Source organism: Phacochoerus africanus, chromosome 4 (assembly GCF_016906955.1).
Source record: "Phacochoerus africanus isolate WHEZ1 chromosome 4, ROS_Pafr_v1, whole genome shotgun sequence".
Classification (NCBI taxonomy): domain Eukaryota; kingdom Metazoa; phylum Chordata; class Mammalia; order Artiodactyla; family Suidae; genus Phacochoerus; species Phacochoerus africanus.
The window spans coordinates 126877384-126899902 of NC_062547.1; the positions used below are offsets into that span (position 1 = coordinate 126877384).

Sequence of the window (22519 nt, forward strand, 5' to 3'; positions counted from 1 at the left end):
ATACAAAAAACAAAGACACTACCAAAAAAGAAAATTATAGTCCAGTATCTTTGATGAATATAGAAGCAAAAAAACTCAACAAAATTTTAGCAAATCAAATCTACCAACACATAAGAAAGATCATACACCACGACCAAGTGGGATTAATCCCAAGTTCACAAGGATGGTTCAACATAGGTAAATCAATTAGTGTAATACACCACATTAACAAAAGAAAAGTCAAAAACTACATGATCATCTCAGTAGACACAGAAAAAGCATCTGACAAAATTCAACATCCATTTATGATTAAAAAAAAAAACCTCTTAGCAAAGTGGGTATAGAGCAAACATACCCCAACATAATAAAAGCCATTTATGACAAACCCATAGCCAATATATACTCAATGGAAAAAAAGCTGAAAGCCTTCCCACTAAAATCTGGAACAAGATAAGGATGCCCACTCTCACCACTTTTACTCAATATACTATTGGCAATCTTAGCCACAACAATCGGATTAAAAAAAGAAGTTATCCAAATTGGAAGAGAAGAGGTAAAACTGTCACTATATGGAGATGACATGATACTATATATAGAAAAATCCTAAGGACTCCACACAAAAACTACTCGATCTGATCAAAGGATTCAGCAAAATAGCAGGAAACAAGGTTAACATTCAGAAATAAGTTAGCACTGCTGTATACTAACAATAAAGTATTAGAACATGAAAATAAAAAACAGTACTTTTCAAAATCACACCAAAAAAAAAAAAAAGGAGTAAACCTACCAAGGAGATTAAAGACTTGTACACTGAGAACTATAAAACATTAATCAAGGAAATTAAAGAGGACTCAAAGAAATAGAAAGGTATCCCATGCTCCTGGATTAGAAGAAATAATATTGTTAAAATGGCCATACTACCCAAAGCAAACCACAGATTTAATGTGATCCCTATCAAATTACTCATAACATTTTTCACAGAACTGGAATCCAAAAATTTATATGTTACCATAAAAGACCCAAAACTGCCAAAGCAGTTCTGAGGGAAAAGAAAAAAAAGCAGGAAGCATAATTCTCTCAGACTTCAGACTATATTATAAAGCTATAGCAATCAAGACAGAGTGGTGCTGGTACAAAAACAGACATACGGATCAATGACATAGAATAGAAAGTCCAGAAATAAACCCAGACACCTAAGGCCAATTAATCTTCAACAAAGGAGGCAAGAATATAAAATGGGAAAAAGACAGTATCTTCAGCAAGTGGTTCTGACAAAACTGAACAGATGCATGTAAATCAATGAAACTAAAACAACCCTCTCACCATGCGCAAAAACAAACTCAAAATGGCTCTAAGACTTAAACCAAAGATATGACTCCATAAAACTCCTAGAAGAGAACACAGGTACAAGATTCTCTGACATAAACCATACAACAAATGTTTTCTTAGATCAGTCTCCCAAGGTGACAGAAATAAAAACAAAAATTAACAAATTGGACCTAATCAAACTTCCAAGCTTTTGCACAACAAAGGAAACCATGAAGAAAAATGAAAAAACAGCCCACGGAATGGGAGAGAATAGTAGCAAATGTGGCAACCAACAAGGGCTTAATCTCCAAAATATACAAACAACTCATACAACTCAACAACAACAACAACAACAAAAAACCAAATGAAAAATGGGCAGAAGACCTAAATAGGCATTCTTCCAAAGAAGACATACAGATGACCAAAAAACACATCAAAAGATGTTCAAAATCACTAATTATTAGAGAAATGCAAATTAAAACTACAATGAGGTACCACCACATTCAGGTCAGAATGGCCATCATTAATGTTTACAAATAACAAATGCTGGAGAAGGTGTTAAGAAAAGGGAACCCTCCTACTCTATTGGTGGGAATGTAAATTGGTACAACCACTATGGAAAACAGCATGGTGGTTCCTCAGAAAACTAAATAGAGAACTACCATATGATCCAGCTATCTAACTCCTGGGCATCTATCCAGACAAAACTATAATTCAAAAATATACAGGCACTGCTATGTTCTTAGCAGCGCTATTCACAATAGCCGAGACATGGAAACAACTTGAAAGTCTACTGACTGGTAAATGGATTAAGATATGGTACATATATATAATGGAATACTACTCAGTCATAAAAAGAACAAAGTAAATGCCATTTGCAGCAATGTGAATGCAACTAAAGATTATCATGCTAAGTGAAGTAAGTCAGAAAGAGAAAAATAAATACCATATGATATCACTTATGTGTGGAAACTAAAATATGGCACAAATGAACCTATCTACAAAACAGAAACAGATCATGGACAAGGAGAACAGACTTGTGGTTGCCAAGGGGGAGGGCCAGGAAGAGGGATGGACTGAGACTCTGGGGTTAGTAGATGCAAACGCTTACATTTAGAATGGATAAGCAATGAGGTCCTACTATATATAGCACAGGGAACTATATCCAATCTCCTGGGATAAATCATAATGGAAAGGAATATTAAAAAAAAATAATGTTTATAAGTTTAGGTTACTTTGCTGCACAAAAGAAATTAAGCACACTCTAAATCAACTATACTTTAAATAAATAATAGACCCAGAATAGCAAACTCAATATTGAAGAACAATAAAGTCAAAGAATGATACTACTCAACTTCAAGACTTACTATAAAGCTACAGTAATGAAGACAGTGTGATGTTGGTGAAATAGACACAAAGATCAATGACGCAGAATAGAGAGCCTAGAAATAGACTCACATAAATATAGTCAACCGATCTTTGACAAAGGAGCAAAGGCAATACAATGGCACAAAGATAGCCTTTTCAACAAACAGTACTGGAACAACTTAAAATTTCCACAAAAATGAACTCAAAATGGATCATAAACCTAAGTGTAAACCACTAACCTATTGACCCCTAAAAGACAATTCAGGAGAAACGTAAGTGACCTTGAGTATGGTAATGACTTATTAAAAACAACACTGTAGGCGCAATCCATGAAACAATGATGGGCTGGACATCATTAAAATTTTACAACTTCTGCTCTACTAAAGACAATGTCAAGAGAACGAGAAGACAAGTCACAGACTTGAAAAAAAATTGTCGTAAAATATACAAAAACTCCTAAAAATGCAATAAAACAAAAACTAACAACAAAGTAAAAATTAGGCAAAAGACCTAAACAGATACCTCACCTAAGAAAATGTACAGATGGCAAGTAAATGCATCACGAGAGATGTTGGTACTATTTATCACAAGAGAATTGCAAATTAAAACAACTATTAGAATGGCCAAAATCCCAAACACTGACAACAAATGCTGACAAGGATGTGGAGCAAAAACAACTCACACATTACCGGTGGGAATACAAAATGGTACCTCTACTTTGGAAGACCAGTTTGGTGGTTTTTACAAAATTAAATATACTCTTCCCATATACTCTTACAGTTTGGCAATTTCTTAAAAACTAAGCATGCTTTTACCGTGTGATCCAGTAATCACACTCCTTGGCATTCACCCAAATGAACTGAAAACGTAGGTCCACACAGAAGCCTGTACAGGGATGTTAGCTTTATTCCTAACTGCCCAAACTTGGAAGCAATCAAGATATCCTTCAGTAGCTAAGTGCATAAACAACGGTCCATCCAAACAATGGATTGTTATTCAGCTCTACAAAGAAATAACCTACCAAGCCACAAAAAGATATGGAAGAAACTTAAAGGCGTATTACTAAGTCAAAGAAGCCAGTGTGAAAAGGGTACATACTTCAAGATTCCAAAGGTACAACATTCTGGAAAAAACTATGCCAAGAGTAAAAGAGCAGCAGCTGCCAGGGGTTAGGTAGGAGGGAGGAATGAACGAGCAGAACACAGAGCATCTTTAAGGCAGCAAAACTATCTGCAGGATACTGCAATCGTGGATATGTGTCACGGCATGTGTCAAAACCTACAGAATGTACCACACCAAGGACAAACCCTACTATAAACTATGGACATTGGGTGACAGTGATGTATCCATGTGGGCTTATCAATTTTAATAAATGTACCGCTCTGGGGGAGATGTTGATTGTACTGGGGGGCTGTGGGGAGGGTGACACTCAGTACTTCCCACTCAATGAACCTAGGTTTTACAATGAACCTAAAAATGCTCTAAAAAATCAAGTTTATTAATTTAAAAAGAAAGGGGAAAAAAATGAAGATTCTGTTGAACTACAGCTGAGTTGATAGAGTCCAGCATAACCATTTCTGGCTTTCCTGCACTCACACTAGGAACATTTTCCTAAACTTTTATACACAATATAAATTTCTGCTTTGTTTTCTTATATATCAAAGACCAATCTTTCCCTATTTTGAATTTTCGTAAACAAGAGCTAAGAGTAACAAGTGTTCATGTGTAACAATATCAGACTCCTGTCTGATGCTCTAGAGTAAAAGCAGTGTACGCTCCTGCATCTATCTCCCTGAAATATCTCCTCCCTGCCCTTTCCAAGGTCCTAGTCCACAGATTTAACTTATCAGAGAATGTCCTTAGAAACAATGTACAAACCTTTTCCATCTCGAGGAGGAGCTCCCTTTGCTTTAAAAGTATCCACGGGTGCCTTCGTATCTGTTTCCAAAGCAATGCTTATCTGTATCTCAGACTTGAACTTGGTGTATTTATTACTCAGCAACTGGTACCATTTTGGTGCCTAGAGAGTAACAACAGAACAGAGCAAAACATCTTAATAGGAAATAAGCAGTAATGGGAAACGTTGTATACAATTCTAAATATATTTCCTGTAGTTTCTCAGTACTTCCCCCACCCCACTTTTTTTTTTTTTTTTTTAAGAGCTACACCCACGGCATATGCTAGGGGTCAAATGCAAGCTGTAGCTGCTGGCCTACGCCACAGTCACAGCCATGCCAGATACGAGCCATGTCTGTGACTTACACCACAGCTCACAGCAGTGCTGGATCCTCAACCCACTGAACAAGGCCAGGGATTGAACCTGCATCCTCGAGGATACTAGTTGGATTTGCTACCACTGAGCCACAACGGGAACTCCTTCTTCCTCTTTTCCAGTATTTTTTTCCCCATGTTTTCCTCAAAAGAAATTAATCCTGCTTAGGAAACTAACTGAATTTCCTCTTGAAAAAACTAAGTACAAGTTTGGATTGTTTTCCTTCCTTCTGTTCCTATGCTTCAACAGGTAATAATTTATTACAGAGGAGGAAAGATATGTATTTCTTTCTATCTTCACTCTTATAGCTCCAATCTCACTTCATCCCTTATAGAAATAACAAACAAAAAGATTATCAATTTTCCACTTTCCTAATTCCTGATTTTTCACTTTTTATTATACCTTTTCTGCCTCCTATATTTCTCTTCTGTTAATATCAAATCAGGAGAGGAAAAGTAAAGTGTTAATAATAACACTAACAAAATACTAAAGTAAAGGTCTAATGGTAGAGTTCTGGGTTATGAAACATGCACATGACTGATACTGAACTAGAAAGGTTTGCCCACAGAATGAAGTATCCTAAATCACCTGAATATCCACCCTCTGCCCAAACCCCAGAGTAATCTCATGAATTCTAACGCCCAGATCAGCCTGCTAAATCTCATGGCCCAGGACCACATGCACCGATAGTGCAGAGGCACAATTTCAATACCTATAACCAACATCCTTACTCCGACCACTGTAACACAGAGGCACTGGAAGTAACTGTTGTTTATACTGATCAAAACCCAAAACTGTCTTTTCATGTTCAACCTAAGTTTATAAGTAAAATTGGATTAACTAGGCCATACATATTTTTTAAAAATCCACAACTAAGTTTGGGTTTTTTTGTTTTGGGGGATTTTGTTTGTTTGTTTTGTTTTGTTTTTTGGCCATACCCACAGCATATGGACGTTCCCAGGCCAGGGATCAAAACCAAGGTGCAGCTGCGATGTATACCACAGTTGCAGCAATGCCACATCCTTAACCCACAGTGCTAGGCGGGGATCAAACCCACACCTCAGCAGCAACCAAAGCCACTGGAGACACACCAGATCCTTAACTTGCTGTGCCACATTAGGAACTCCAAACAACCAAGTTTTTTTAAAGGCAAAAATTCATAGTATAATTTGTTCCTGTATTTCTTAGAATAGACATTTTCTCATTGTAAGCATAAGCCTGAAAAAAGAGACTTTGAACCTACTCACAGAATTTATGCTAATTTCTGTTACTAACTCAGAAAACTAAATCTGTTTTTCTGTTTGTGTTTATTTACAGAGAAATCAATTTATTTTGAAATTCAAATATTTACTATCCAACTTCAAATATTTCTGTTGGCAACCGGAAGAGATATCGGGGACAATATTTGATTTTCTGAAAATTGAAAAAAAAAAAAAAAACCTGAAACATTTCTCCTTAACTTTGATTATCCATATGACAACAAACTACCCTAAAGGACTAGACAGGGGAAAAGGAATACCAAGAGCAGTTAGAGGCATGATCTCCAGCCAGATATCCTCCTCCTAAGAGGATTTACCTTCTCATTAAGCAAAGTGACTGCGGACTATCCAAGGGTCTAAGACTGAAAAAGGATAGCCTTTCTCAGGACTTAAGGGCAGAGAAACAATGAGTGCCCAAAGATGGAAGAGAAATGAGTCCTCTTTTATATCATCTTAAAATTTCAGTTTCTTTTGATTAACTCCAAATTTGGGCCAGGCTGACTGGCTCATGAGCAAACGAGACAGACCATGGTCAAACAGCAAGTTCAGTTCCAGGGCACCACAATAAAGTGACTACTGCAATAAAGTGAGTCACACAAATTTTCTGGCTTCCCAGTGCATACAAAAGCTACGATTACGCTATACTGTAGTCTATTTAGAGTGTGCAGTAGCATTATGACTAAAAAAACAATGTACATACCTTAATTAAAAAATACGTTATTGTTAAAAATGCTAACCATCATCTGAGCCTTCAGTGAGTCACAATCTTTTTACTACAGTAACATCACTGACCACAGACCACCATAACAAATAATAGTAACAAAAAATGTTGAAACACTGCCAAGAATTATCAAACCCTAACCCTTAAACCTAACCTTCTTTTGGTGGCAATACTGCTGACATAACCTAGGTGTGTTTCAGTAAGTACCTTTACTCTGCTTACTGCACACGGAAGCACAGAGCAGAAAGCGGGGGAGCAAATTAAAAGGCTACTGTGACAGCCAAGGTAAGAAATGATGGCTTAGGCTAAGAAAGCTGCAGCAATGCAACTGCAGAAGAGCAGATGCATCAGGAGGGAAAACCACCTGGAAAGGGGGGCTATGGAGGCCAGAAAAGGGAAGTGCTGCGGAAGACCTCTCTATTTCTAGCTCACCGAACTGGAAAGAGAGTGGCGACCGTCCACTGCAGCAAGGACTCTAAAAAAGGAGCACCTCTGAAAGAAAAGCACAGGAGCTGAACACGCCCAACTCGAGGTAATAGCAACTTGCACATAGATCTGAACTCTGAGAAGTCTCTCTGAGAAAGATAGTTCCAGGTCAAAGGAAGGACCAAACGGGCAGGATTTTCTAAATCAAATTCCTAAGAACGAAGAACGACCACACTGGCTCATGCCCATAATCTATCAGGTCCAATACTTCGTGTCCTTCCCTTCAATCTGTTATCTACTGAAAAGGACCAACTGTTTAACATAATCAGTAACAAAACATCAAAAGGTCAGTACCTGTTTGGTTTCTTGAGCAGTCCTTAAGTCCAAAACAATGTAACCTATCGTTTCCTTGGCTGAAGATAAAGGATCCAGGGCAAAACACTGGAGTTTGATAGGAGTACGCTGTAACCTGTAACATAACAATTTATGTGATAAATAAAATCACTTTTGCTTAATACTGAACTTTCTATTAGCTTTGAAAAAGTTGCCTACTACTCTCAAGACAATTATAATTTTGTTGGATAACCTCTATCCGTTCTACATCTGAAAAACTCTTCAAATGGCATGAACTGTTAATTACCCTTACTCGCCTATACCACAACTAAGTAATACATGAAACATGCCAAAAAGTTTAGTCTCCCTCACCTAAAAAGCTATCATCTAGGTCAATGTTTCTCAAGTTTCTGTAACATAGAATTCTTTCAAAGTAAAAAGTTACCTAGTCACTTGTGATGGAACATGATGGAAGATGTGAGGAAAAAGAATGTGTATGACTAGGTGTGTGTGTGTGACTAGGTCATTTTGCTGTACAGGAGAAAACTGACAGAACACCATGAACCAACTATAATGGAAAAGATTAAAAAAATCATTAAAAAAATTTTCAAATGGCTAAAAAAACTAAGTTAAAAAATAATAATAAAGTAAAAAGTCCCCATAAATCCTCAAGGCTGATGTTAAATTATTTTTCTTAGACTGTCACAAACACACATAAAACTTCAGATGCACGTATGTATATAAAATTTGGCTCTTTCTGTTGCTAAAAAAATGAAATAAACTTAAGAATTAAATGCCATAATAGCATAAACTATTGAAATTAACAATAGCTCAGTGTAATACATGCTAAGGTAACGTAAGCATGAACTGGACTGGTGTAACATGGCTTCTCCTGAGTCTAGAACCCTTATACTGGCTCATACAGTAAGAGGATTAGATTTTGCCACCACTATTATCTAATAGAATGACTATGAAACCTGCATTTGGCACAAAATCATCATGTATCTGGGTTATTTTCTCAGCCTACAAAATATAGAGTGGTATCGCTAAGCACTAACACCACTGTACACACAACCACAGATGCAGGCACTAATACCTCATACCAAGACTCTGAGCAAATATTCCAGAAGTCAGAAATACAACACAAAATTCTGATATCCTTTAAGAATTTAATTCACTTTCAGATAAATCCATGGACTAATCTGGCAACACAAGAAAATAAATTTACCCTTGCTTTCATTTTTTGACTCTGTACTTTGATTTTAGTACTAAGAGAGAGAAAATATTGAAATGATTCTATGTTACCCAGAGGAAACATATTTTTAACCCTTTTTCTAATAAAACTATCAGTGTTCTTCCCCGCTTCTGGTCATCAGAGTTCATAAAATAATAATAAGCTATAACTTCAAGTATGTTTTATACACCAGGAAAGTCTAAAACCAGGTGTAAAATTAATTAGAAAGAATCTCTTATATAATTACCACATATCTATCTCTATATATCCTTGGCAATCCAGGTAAAATATACAGTAAATGAATTAACAGAAATTACAATGAATTCCAACCCACATTTAACAATGGGTAGGTATCATTATGGCACTTCTAGAATATCTACTCTCTCAGACATTAGCAAAAAAAAAAAGAAAGAAAGAAAAACAAAAGAAAAAAAAAAGGCAAGCTAAGTGTAGTGGTTAAAGCTTAGCTCTGTCGTTGAACTGGCTGCTGGCCTCTATCCCTATCCAGCTGACTGACTTAGCACAAGTCACTTAGCCTCTTAGGCCTCAGTTTTCTCATTTGTAAGCATCCAAACAGCGTTGTTTGGATGCTTAAGCCAATTATTGCTGCAAAGTACTTTGAAAATTTTCTGGAACATTTAAAAAAAAACAAAACAAAACCCTCAACAAGTATTACCAACTAGAGATATATATTTATTGATTTATAACTGACCGAAAAAGAGCAGTACGAATTGAAAATCACAGTCACCTGTGCTGATGCAGTGCTTTCCTGTCTATTTCCCAGGCTAGCTCAGTAGCAAATTCTGGCTGGTCAGTGTGGTCCACAGGATCAGTAGCCAACTGTTCTCCATCAAACTTTGCTTCTACCACAAGCATATGTTTTGGACGTTTGGGGAAATGGCGACCTAGAAAAAAAAGACTACACAGGTTAACAAGATGTGTACAAAAATCAAATGTGATCATTTCGTATATGTTTTAAAAACTGACAAATGTTGTAAGTGGCTGACATATATCCCATAAAATTATCTCACTAGCACATACTCACATATACATCCAAATTCATAATTAAGAAATATGAGTCAAGTTGAAAGCTTTAATTCACAGGAGTTCCCGTTGTGGCGCAGTGGTTAACGAATCTGACTAGGAACCATGAGGTGGGCAGATTCAATCCCCGGCTTCGCTCAGTGGGTTAAGGATCCAGGCGTTGCTGTGAACTGTGGTGTAGGTCGCAGACGTGGCTCGGATCCTGTGTTGCTGTGGTGTAGACCTGCAGCTCTAGCTCCCATTTGACCCCTAGGCTGGGAACCTCCATGTGCCGCAGATGCAGCCCTAAAAACCAAAAAGAAAAAAAAAAAATCTTTAATTTACAAATCAGTGCTTCTCAAACAATAAGGTACTCCGAGACCCTGGTAAAATGTAGATTCGGGCTCAGCAGGCCTGGGGTGGGCCTGAGAGTCTGCAAGACTCTTAAAGATCTCAGGAGATGTCACTGGTGTCCTTGGTTCACACTTTGAGCAGCAATGATCTCAGTAACATTTAGAATTAAACAAGTAGGAGTTCCCGTCATGGCGCAGTTGTTAACAAATCCGACTAGGAACCATGAGGTTGCAGGTTCCATCCCTGCCCTTGCTCAGTGGGTTAACGATCTGGCATTGCCATGAGCTGTGGTGTAGGTCACAGACGTGGCTCGGATCTGGCATTGCTGTGTCTCTGGCGTAGGCTGGCAGCTACAGCTCTGATTAGACCCCTAGCCTGGGAACCTCCATATGCTGGGGGAGGGGCCCAAGAAATGGCAAAAAGACAAAAAAATAAAAATAGAATTAAACAATTAAAAATGTAATCATACCAACTTGAGCTATTACTATACCAGTACTTAGTACAGAATAGCTAAGTCATCTGGAGGGTTGAGAAATAATGGAATTAGCACAAACAAATTTACCTGCATCTTAATTTTCCTATTAAAGTATCCTTACTTTAATAATAAGAAAATAACCATTTATTCATACATCTTATTTTCAAGCGCAATGTTGTTCATTATCAAGAAGGAAAATATTCTATCTACACATTACTGTTCATTTGCACTGCCTGACTCCATTCCTTTACTGTTTGCTGAAGACACATTCAGCGTCCGGTATTATGTCAGATAATGGGATGTAAAGGAATAAAACAGGGTGCTTGCTTGCCCTCAAGGAATTGAGGCTCTAGTGGAAAGAGATAAAGTTAAAACACTGAAAACAGAACACTAAAGAACTAAGAAAGACACACTAAGACTCTTAGAGCCAAGATGTTTATAGACCTAGTGAGGGAGACTTCAGGGAGGGGAGTTTTAACCACTGTAAAGTAAATACATCTCTGCTGCTACTCACCCTGGTACAAGCTACTTAGGAAGGAATTAGGTGGGCCAAAGAGAACTTGATTGCAAACCTGTGAGTTTCAGCCTGACGTTCTCATCTGAAATGCCCTGAGTCTTGCCACATCTGGCATGGCTCTCCCAATTAGCACTCAAAAGGCCTCTTTCAGGACCTTATTTTCAGCTGCTGTAAAAGATCACTAAGCTCCCCAAATGCATTTCATATGTCCAAAAAAAAAAAAAAAACCCCTGTTATCTTCAGACTAACCTAACTACAACCTGCAATAGGTTTGAAAACAGAAGACAGTGAAACAAACAGGTGTCTGCCTTGTCTGAAAGACAATGACTATCTCGAGAACAAACCTTGCCATTTTCATCCCAGGAAGCCAATAAATAGGCCAACTTTTGCTCGTGGTAGAAAGCCAATCATTTTCTTTTGAATAAACGGCATTTCCAAAAGTGTATTCAAGAAACTGCAAGTAGCTCAATACAGCTGAAGGACTGGAAACTTATGAGCACATGGCAGGGCAGATGAGGTTGAAAAGGGAGGCCACAGGTTTACCCTTATGAATGCCATTCTAAGAAGTATAGACTGGAGCTCCTGTCATGGCTCAGAGGATTCGGGTTCCATCCCTGGCCTTGCTCAGTGCGTTAAGGATCCTTTGTTGCCATGAGCTGTGGTGTTGCAGACTTGGCTCGGATCCCGAGTGACTGTGACTGTGGTGTAGGCCTGTGGCTGAAGCTCCAATTCGACCCCTAGCCCGGGGACCCCCATATGCCACAGGTGCGGCCATAAATAGATGGAAAAAAAAAAAGTATAGACCTTATTTCTTAGGACACTGAGGATTTTAAGAAAATGAGATTGGCACTTCAGAAGGATTATCCCCTATAATAAGGTGAACTGTGTTTACTGAGAAGAACACACTTAGGAAACAGACCAGTGAAAAGATTACTACAGTATTTAGGTGGATAAAGACAGCTCTGCAGCACAGCACTCACAATGGAAACTTGTAGATGCTTCATATGAACTTTGAAATGAACTATTATTTTAAAAATAAAATCAATACTTGGTGACATGCGCAAGTGGGAGATGGAGCAGGAACCCAGGAAGAAGATGACTCCCTGGTTCTTGGCTTGAGGCAACAGTGTGGTTATAATGAAGAGAAATACAAACACAAGAGGAGGAACAGTTTGGAGGGAGGACCGCACGCCAGTTTTAGACATGTTTGTAGCAACACCTAACTGACCTTCCCAACGCCAGGTTCTCCTCCCTACACGCTGCTATTAAACTAAACTTGCAAAAACTATTCTCCTACTTAAGAATGTATCCTGCCTCCCTGTTTTTCAGAACATTAAATCTAAACACCACAGTTTTCAAGATCCTCCAAGGCCTATGCACCCTGTCTATACAAGCTTATTTCTTACCACAGTATTCCTAATAGCTACCTTCCTCAGTTCTCGTCATCTTGCTGACCTCTTCACTGTGCTACCCACCCTGCTCACTCCCACAGTGGCCTGGGCTGTTGAATCACCTGGGATGACCTTCCTCTATCCTTGTTTACCTCAAGCTCAGGTATCACTCAAGGCACTTCAGCCATCATCCTCATCCACCTCCAAAACTTCCATTTACAGCCTGGATCCTTTAGCTGCACTTAACTTATATCACATCCCAACATATTAGGTCCTGTGCATTACTTTGGTCTCCCCAAGGAGCCAGAACCCTACAACCTTGAAGGGACAGTGAGTGCCTTACATTTCTGTTATCTCAGAGCAATGCAGCACGGTTCCAAGTTCAAAAGCTTTTTGTTCACTAAAGTAGAGTAGAATTTCAGGCCTATGTCTTTAAAGTCACCAACCTCACAGTTAAAACTGCCCCAACACTATGACTTCCGGTCAGTCTCCTGTTCCATAACTCGAAAATTAGGTTTACAGTGTTTTCTTCCCTCTCAACCTCCCCCCACCCTCATACTGCTAGGCCCTCCCCATACCTTTTTTTTTTTGGGGGGGGGGACCCCACCACAACAATCCCCAGCCATTCCTCCATCTCACTACTCAAGATGACTCCTTCTTGTCCTGTTATTCATAACTCACCCTCAATTTACCTATCGACTCTCTCCATTTTGCTGCATCCTGCTCTCAACCTCACTGAATTAAAGCAAACAGAAGCAAGCCTTGCTTTACTACACCTTAAATGCCACCGGCTCTTCCTTTTGCCTGGAATGCCCTTCCTTCCTTTTTCCACTTGACGAATTCCTAATCATCTTTTAGGACCCGAATAAACTCCATCTTCTCTAGGAAACCTTTCCCAGCTTGCCCAGGCAAAAGGGACCATACCAACACCCTGATGCATTATTTGAATGATTTGTTGCTCTTCATGCTACACCCTTAGCTTTTAGAACCAGGACTGGTTTACAGGCTCAGCGCACTGCCTCACAGTCAGTGAGATGCCTAATAAACAAATGTCACTCCTTCGACAAATCAAACTTCAAGGCACGCAAGTGTAACAGACCCTCCTGACAACTGTCTTCTAAGCCCCCATCGACTTGTAAAGAGAAACTTGTACTAGAGTGAAAGCAAAATTTTCACCAATGGTATTACTGGGAAGTCGCTGAACAGACCGTGCTTTCCAAGCACACTTTCAGCTCCTAATATCAAAGTCACATACACGCTGCTTCTGATGCAAATCGTTTTGCCAACATCCTCTGGGGTCTGTGGCTAGTCACGCTATATATCACCCATCTCTAATAGCGCTCATATTCCCTTGAGGGATTTTTAAATCAATTGCCTAACGGACCTCACTACGTACAACTCTGAACAAGTCTCTGGGGGCCGCACAAGCCAGGGTTCCTAAGGTTAACAAAGCCTCGGCCCCGCACTACTCTGTTAAAATTCTGGAAGCAGCAGTTGCAAAAGCAGGTGCCGGGCCACTCACCTTCGAGGATGGACACGACGATGAGCAGTTGGTCGGACTTGGAGACCATGGTCGCGGTCAGCGGCCCACAGGCGGGGTCTGCTGGGAGGAAGAGGGGCCCGGGTGAGCTGCAGGTAGCCCGCCACCCACGGCAGGGCTCTGGGTGAGGCTTCCGTCGCCCGCCCGTGGCCCTAGACGCCCCGACCCAGCTCTGCGGCCCGCTTGTAGCGCGCCCGGCTTCCCGTCCCCAGGCTGACAGTCCACCCGCAACCGGGCCCCGACAGAAGACAAAAGCCACTCAGCAGCCGGCCGGGCCAGTCTGCAGGGAGAGGGGAGCCCGCCGCCTGAGCACCTTTTGCCGCCCGCCTAGCCGCTTTTCAAACGCCCGGGCAGCAGCCGCGGCCGCCACCGCGCCCCGCTTCCGCCTAGCAACCAGGCCCGCAGGCCCTGCGCGCAGGGGAGGCTGGAGGACAAAGGGTGATAGAGACCAGGACAGTCGAAGATAGAACGCCCCTTAGCCGGCTTCCCCTCCTGGCCTTTTACGCTACGTTCCAGAGGTCTCGGGAGAAGACTAGCCATTACCTCACAGCGCCCCCTGCTAGCCGGATGGGGGAAAGCGGGCGATTTGGTGGAGAACAACTGCGCAGGCGCACTACTGCAGTAAACACTTCCTGAAGTTCCCCTGGGAGGAACGTGAATGCGCTGTATTCTCTGCTTTATGCCCTAAACAATCTGGAAATTGTATCAGTAGTCATTAAAGGAAAAACAAACAAACAAAAACAACAATTAGGTCTGTTCAGGTCCCAAGTATCAACACTGCTTAGAAGTTAAGTTACAGAGCAATAATAATTTACACCTGAACTCTGAAATTGCTAAATTGTCCTCGCGCTGCAGCTCAAGTTTCCACGCCTTATAAACAAGTAGTGTCAATACGGTAATTACTGTAACGTTGGCAGTGACGTAAGCTCTCTGAGAATTTCCTGTGCTTTAGAAATTACCCTAAAACAAAAACATTGTCACGTGGGCAGTGAAATTAAAGGTATAGGGTTTTCTAACCCCGGACCACAAAGTAACTAATTAGCAAAATCAAGACCAGAAATTAAACAAGGCTGACAACCGACATTTTCCCTTTTCCACCCTTCTCCCCCCAAAACTTCAGGCATTATTTTAGAGAAGATTAAAAATCTTTTGGAAGTCACCTAGTTTGAAATTGGATCTTGGACGAGATAGGTGGGAGGGAAGAGGAAGAGAGTACAATTTCTCCTTCCCCACCTCCACCTCTGCTTTGTGCAGGGAGCCTGGAGACCACACTAGATTACTTCTAAGACCCTTTCAGGGCATTCCCTGGTGGCCCAGCCGTTAAGGACGCACGGCTGTGGCTGGGGGTTCAGGCCCAGGCCAGGGAACTTCATGCTGGGAGACCCAAAAAAAGAGGAGTTCACTCGCCTTGTGACTCAGTGGAAACTACCCCACCTAGTATCCACGAGGATGCGGGTTCCCTCCCTGGCCTGGCTCAGCGGAGTAAGCATCCAGCGTTGCTGTGAGCTGTGGCGTAGGCTGGCGACTACAGCTCCACTTGGACCCTAGCCTGAGAACTTCTATACGCTGTGCTGCCCTGAAAAGAAAAAAAAAAAAAAAGAAAGAATCTAAATCCCTTTCAGGACCCTTCAGAGGCCTCCCTGAGTGAAATAACACATTATGCAATATAAAATCAAAATAATGATCTACCTTGGGTTCATTGTTGAATGATACATTCTTTTGAGGAAAACATCAGACTTGAAAGTAGATAGAATAATGTAATGAACCTGTAGGTACCCACAACACAGCTCCAACAATTATCAGCTTAAAACCAATCATCTTCATCTGTTGCAGAGGAGTCGTGATTTGAAGGAAATCCCTTATATATTGATTATTCTCTTTCAATATGTACCTCTAAAAAGAGAGACTTTTTTTTAAACAATTTTAAAACGTCAGATACTTAACCACAAGTGAGCTATTGCATCTTAAAAGTTAACAACAATTCCTTAATATAATTAAGTTGTCATGCTCAAATTTCCTTGTCTAAAAATTTTTTTCAGTTAGTTTGTTCAAATCAGGACCCAAACAAGTTCCAGAATATAATGTATTTGGTTGATCTCTCTCTTGCCTCTTCTACTCTAGAAGTACTAACTCCCACTTTTTTTTTTTTTCTCTTGAAACTCTTCACTGAAAAAAGTAGTCATGTGTCCTACAGAGTTTACCACAGTCTAAATTTTGTTGATGCAATATCAGTGTTGTTATTTAATATATACTCCATTGAGCAGTCCAATATGTCTACATTGACCATACTCAAAAAATAATAATGGGAGTTCCCATCGTGGTGCAGTGATTAATGAGTCCGACTAGGAACCATGAGGTTGCGGTTCCATCCCTGCCCTTGCTCAGTGGGTTAAGGATCCGGCGTTGCCGTGAGCTGTGGTGGAGGTTGCAGACGCGGCTCGGATCTCGTGTTGCTGTGTCTCAGGTGTAGGCCGGCAGCTATAGCTCCGATTGGACCCCTAGCCTGGGAACCTCCATATGCCGCAGGAGCAGCCCAAGAAATAGCAAAAAGACAAAAAATAATAATAATAATGGAGTTCCCTTCATGGCTCAGCAGAAACGAATCTGACTAGCATCCATGAGGACGCAGATTTGATCCCTGGCTTCGCTCAGTGGGTTAAGGATTCAGCGTTGCCTTGAGCTGTGGTGTAGGTTGCAGACATGGCTCAAATCCCAAGTTGCTGTGACTGTGGTGTAGGCCAGCAGCTGCAGCTCCAATTCGACCCCTAGTTTGGGAACCTCCATATGTCGCAGGTGTAACTCTCAAAAGACCAAAAGAAAAAAAAAAAAAAGCAAACAGAGTAACAACAAGCAAAAACAAGGTTACCAGGAGTGTAAAACACTACTTAACATTAAACTCTACACAAGGGAGGCCAAAGCACTAAGTATCTCCAGTGGAAAGAATACCCAGGAGATCAGAGTTTGGGACCTTCCTCTGCCATCATCATGCTGGGTGACCTTAAGCAAGTCACTTAACTCTTTTAACTTCAGCTTCAGCAAGGCAATTACCATTGTATATGCTACCCATATGTGATTCTTTAGTACAGGACTTAAATACAGGAAATGCCATTTGGTTACTACCTTTTAATATGAACAACCTCGGACCTTAAGTAGCAGCTGTAAAAGAACTAGGTAGGAACTGCCATCAATATACTTCATTGTTTTTGCTTTCGGATGTACAGCTGGGCTGAAACCCTAGATTGCAAACCATCACTGAATGCCAGAGAATGATCCCAGGTCAGAAAAAAATCTCACAAACGATTAAAATAAACTGGGAAACTTTTTCACATGGTAAAATTTTTACATAGTTCTCTTTATCTGGATCCCCCTGCCAAACAATACTATTACTTCTAAAATCACCTTATCACACTTTGTGCTGCAATGAACATTTAATTTTACCAGAGCATAGTTTTCTTAGTTTCAGGGGTACAGCAAAGTGAATCAGTTATACGTATACGTATATCCATTCTTTTTTCCCCCATATAGGTTATTTCAAACTTTTGAGTAGATTTTCCCTTGCTATACAGTAGATTCTAGTGAATCATCTATTTCATACAGTAATGTATATATTTTATTTCCACCCTCACAATCCCCCCCCCCAGTGCTTTCACCTATGGTATCCATTACATTGGTTTGGTTTTGAAATCTGTGAGTTTGTCTTATAAATAAGTTCTTTTCTACAAATTTCATTAGATTCCACATCTAAGTGATATCATATGATATCTTTCAGTATGATAATCTCTCAGTATGATAATCCCTGGGCACATCCATGTTGCTGCAAATGGCATTATTTCATTCATTTTTATGGCTAAATAATATTCTGTTTTATATATATATATATATATGCATATTTTATCCATTCCTCTCTCAATGGACATTTAAGTTGCTTCCATGTCTTGACTATTGTAAATAGTGCTGCAGTGAACTTTGGAACCATGTATTTTTTCAAATTACAGTTTTCTTCAGGTATATGCCCAGAAGTAGGATTGCTGAATCACATGGTAGTTCTATATTTAGTTTTTAAAGGAAACTCTAATGTGTGAAAAAAGAATGTATACATGCATGTGTAACTGAGTCACCATGCTGTACGGTAGAAAAAAAATATATTGGAGAAAAAACATTTGATTACAATTTTAAAAAATGAAATAAAAATAAATAAATAAATAAATAAAGGAAACGCCATACTGACCTCCAGAGTGGCTGCACCAATTTACATTCCCATCAACAATGTAGGAGGGTTCCCTTTTCTCCAAACCTCTTCCAGCATTTATTTGTGGACTTACTGATGATGGCCATTCTGATTGAAGTGGTATCTCATAGTAGTTTTGATTTGCCTTTCTCTAATAATTAGTGATGTTGAGCATTTTTTCATGTGCTTGTTGAAAAACATATATGTACATTATTGTATGAAATAGATGATTCACTAGAATCTACTGTATAGCAAGGGAAAATCTATTCAAAAGTTTGAAATAACCTATATGGGGGGAAAAAAGAATGGATATACGTATACGTATAACTGATTCACTTTGCTGTACCCCTGAAACTAAGACAACTATGGTCTGGTAAAATTAAATTTAAAAAATAAATGAACAATTCGTTGTATTAGTAGAACAAGTGCCAATGAAGTACAATCTATTAATTAAGTTCCATGAGACACAACCTTCTTTGTTCTACTTTCTATCCAAGGGTCTAAAATAGTGCTTGGCACAAAAGAGGCATTTAATAAATATTTGTTGAACAAATGAACAAAACTACAGTGGATTTTAGCCAATGGATGGACTCTAAACTTAATGTGATATGACATATTTGACTAATATTCCCTATTATAAAGTAAATTTACCAAAATGTTGAACATTTTCTTGGAATATTCCTCTCTTCAAAATAAAATGCTGTATTAGGCTAGTAGCTTACTTTTGTCAAATTTTTACACTTCCCTTTTTTAAATGTAGAAATCAGAAGTTCAAGGACTTTCTTCTTTTTCTTCACTAGACCAAAATAGAACCGTAAGATTCCCAGGAGTTTATTCAAATTTCAAATACCCAAATTCACATCTCAGTCTATCTTGGAAAATGTACCTCTGAACTTAATCGGTTTGTAATTGAACAATTTATCATATATCAGTGTTCAGTCAAGTTCACGGGAGATCTGTCTTTTTAATTAAAGCAAGCTTCTAAGTTTTAGGAAAACTGAGCAGACATCAGGCTTGAATTTGTTTCCATTTAAAAAGTATTAAATGGTCTAACAAAAGCACTGCAAGGGACCAACCCAATTATCAGCCCATCCAAAGAGTTAACTTATCACTTCTCAGAGTAGAGCTTAGGGAATGCTCGTCTTACACACGTGGCCAGGTTTCTTTTCTTCTTGTCTTTTCCCCTGAAGGGTTTCTGCCTAGATCAATTAGCTTTCTCCCTACCCAGGCTGGTTCTCATGAGTATGGGTGCCTAATGTTATCATTTTGATAAGAAAAAGTGGAACTTCAGAGCAGTTCCTTGTATTCATTAACTTCACATCCATTTAAATCAAATAAGTACTTTAACCTGATACCCGGTAATTAGGCAATTATTTCATACTTTTTTTTTTTTCTTTCCCTCCTCTTAAATCAACCCTGGCTATACTCAAAGATAATAACATATCTAGTGACCTTATTTACTTTGGTCAAAATTTCACTCATTGGGATATTTTATTTACAAGTCCTCACTCTAAAACGAAGTCTCATTGGATTAAAATGTTATAGGTTTTTGGAAACAGAACCTACAAAATAGCTAATATTGGTTGTTTGGACCTTAGCAGATACTGCTTTCCATTCTAAAATCTCATACATGAACTACCAAACACACAAAAAAGAATAGAGTTAATTTAATACATTTCCCTTAATCAAAGAACTTTCTCTTTGGATGAGGCTATATCTTTTTGCTACTTTCTTCTGTCAGCATAATAGATACCAATTTAAATCTAGATGACCAATATTTAGCTAACCTGAATATTTTATTTCCTCTTTATAATAGGTAGGAATGTGTGCATCGAGCAGATTAAATACAAGTACGTAATGGAGATCCATAGTGCCTATGGATCTGTAGCCTGCAGAATAAATACTGCTGAGTTTAATGGAGAGAAAGGGGAAATCCCAAAATAAGCATCTTTGAAGGGCAGAAGATTTTCTGTCAAAATATAGCACAGGTTTTTCACAATTATTTTGGCATCTAAGTGATCTTCAAAAACATACGCTTTCAATGCAGTTATATTTCTCCTAGAAGACAATCATGTGGCTTACTTGGCATCTGTTTATCACCTTTCCCTCTCCCCATACCCTTAAAGGACTGATTTTCTAGACTTACAAACTGGGGAACAAAATCTGAAATTTCACCAAAGAAGGAAAAAGTTGAGCTCCTTTTTTAGAAAGTTGACTTGCTTCTGTTTTTGTGCTTTTGATGTTATTTTTAAATATTTCAGTACACTTTAAAAGAGTAAATGAACGAGCTGAAAAGGGACCACTTTTGAAAAACATAAGAACTATTTCTGTAATACTGTGCATACTTAGCGAAATCTCTCTTCAGTGTAATTCTTCCACTTGACGATGTGATACCTAAATTATTCAGGGAGCAATGCATCTTAATCACCTCTTATCAGCATTGATATTTTAAGATTAGATCTCAAGGACATTACAGGTAAAACACAGTTTAAGCACACATCCTATTATTGAGATTTGCTTTAAGATCGCTGGCATTTTATGATTGCTAAAAGCCCTTGTCTCTTATAGCCAGCCAAATTATTATGCTGTATTTAATGGAAACTTTTAGAATTAACATTTAAAATGCTAAAGTGATTAACTTAAATCAACAGTTACAGGGACTCCAGCAGCTTCTCTTTCCCTATTATTCCAGCCTATGAAGTTCACACTAAAATCACACTGAGGAATTCTTCCGTGTTATACAAGTTGTATGCTTTCAGCTTCAAGAAATGGAAAATTTGACCCCAAATGGTCCACAGCATAAGGAAACATTTGCACTGGGTACTTGCGAAATGGAGAGAGCTTCAAGGTTGGTACAGCCCCTACAAATCCCTTGTTTGGGCTCTTCGTTTGGAATTAGTTCCTCCTCCGGTCAGCATCCCGTATTAGGGAGAGACTGTAAAAGCACAGGGCAATTTCCAGAGAAAAAGAACTTTGGGTTTTTTTTTTTTTTTTCCTAACAGGGAGGACGTTTCTTTTGAAGGGGTTGAATCGGAGCTGTAGCCACCGGCCTACGCCAGAGCCACAGCAACGCGGGATCCGAGCCGAGTCTGCAACCTACACCACAGCTCACGGCAACGCCGGATCCTTAACCCACTGAGCAAGGGCAGGGACCGAACCCGCAACCTCATGGCTCCTAGGCGGATTCGTTAACCACTGCGCCACGACGGGAACTCCTCAGGCTCACTTCTGAACAATCCTATGGTCCAGAAAATGCCACAGGTGACTCGCCTAAACCCTGGTCCTAAACCAGACACAGATGCAAGGGCTGGAGATTAGTTCTAAAGCAACCAGGTCTAGCCCTGAGGCTGGAGGCCAAGTCACCTGGCCCCGCCACTGCACCCCCACCCCCCACCCAAAGCACAGGGATTATAGAGAAGGACAGCAAGATGGATTCACAAAAGAAGGGAGGGATGAGAATGAAGTGCTACTAACAATGATTAGCAGAATAAAGCTTTTTTTTCTTATAGGTAGTTGCCTGCCATGTTGATCTAAATATTCAATAAAAGACAACAAAAATCATATAAACTAGCAATTATCAAAGTAGGGGGAGAGCAGAAGCTGCAAGAAATACTTTTTTTTTTTTTTTGTCTTTTTGCCATTTCCAGGGCCACTCCTGCTGCATGTGGAGGTTCCCAGGCTAGGGGTCGAATCGGAGCTGTAGCCACCGGCCTACGCCAGAGCCACAGCAGTGCGGGATCCGAGCCGCGTCTGCGACCTACACCACAGCTCACAGCAACGCCAGGCGCTTAACTCACTGAGCAAGGCCAGGGATCCAACCCGCAACCTCATGGTTCCTTGTCGGATTTGTCAACCATTGAGCCATGACGGGAGCTCCTAAAAAAGCTTTTTAATGTGAGAGGCCAAAATAAATTTTTGCAAAGGAATAAAAATGTGTCTAGTTATTCATATTTCATTCTAGCGTCAGCCTTTTTTTCACTTGCTGTTTTGGCTTCACAAATCCTGTGAGCAAATTTTTTTCCCTTAACTTAGTGATAAGGAAAGCAACCTAACTTGTTTTGTTGACCCTGTATCTCACCTAAGACTGTGTC

The 22519-nt window shown here is 39.7% G+C and overlaps 1 protein-coding gene across 4 annotated transcripts in view; it reads right to left on the minus strand.

The window, feature by feature from the left end:
• CEP120 (centrosomal protein 120) overlaps nucleotides 1-14647 on the minus strand; it is an 86430-nt gene extending 71783 nt beyond the window's left edge. For 2 of the 4 annotated variants that reach the window (XR_007134581.1, XM_047778508.1), the window contains exons 1-4: nucleotides 14183-14507; nucleotides 9649-9805; nucleotides 7688-7802; nucleotides 4534-4675 (exon numbers count right to left, since the gene is read on the minus strand). Coding sequence is in view for 3 of the 4 variants with exons in the window: in XM_047778508.1 (XP_047634464.1) it covers nucleotides 4534-4675; nucleotides 7688-7802; nucleotides 9649-9805; nucleotides 14183-14231 (463 nt within the window). In the remaining variant the exon portion in view is untranslated. The other 2 variants (XM_047778509.1, XM_047778510.1) reach the window with 2 other exon arrangements.
• Between the last annotated feature and the right edge of the window lie 7872 nt (nucleotides 14648-22519).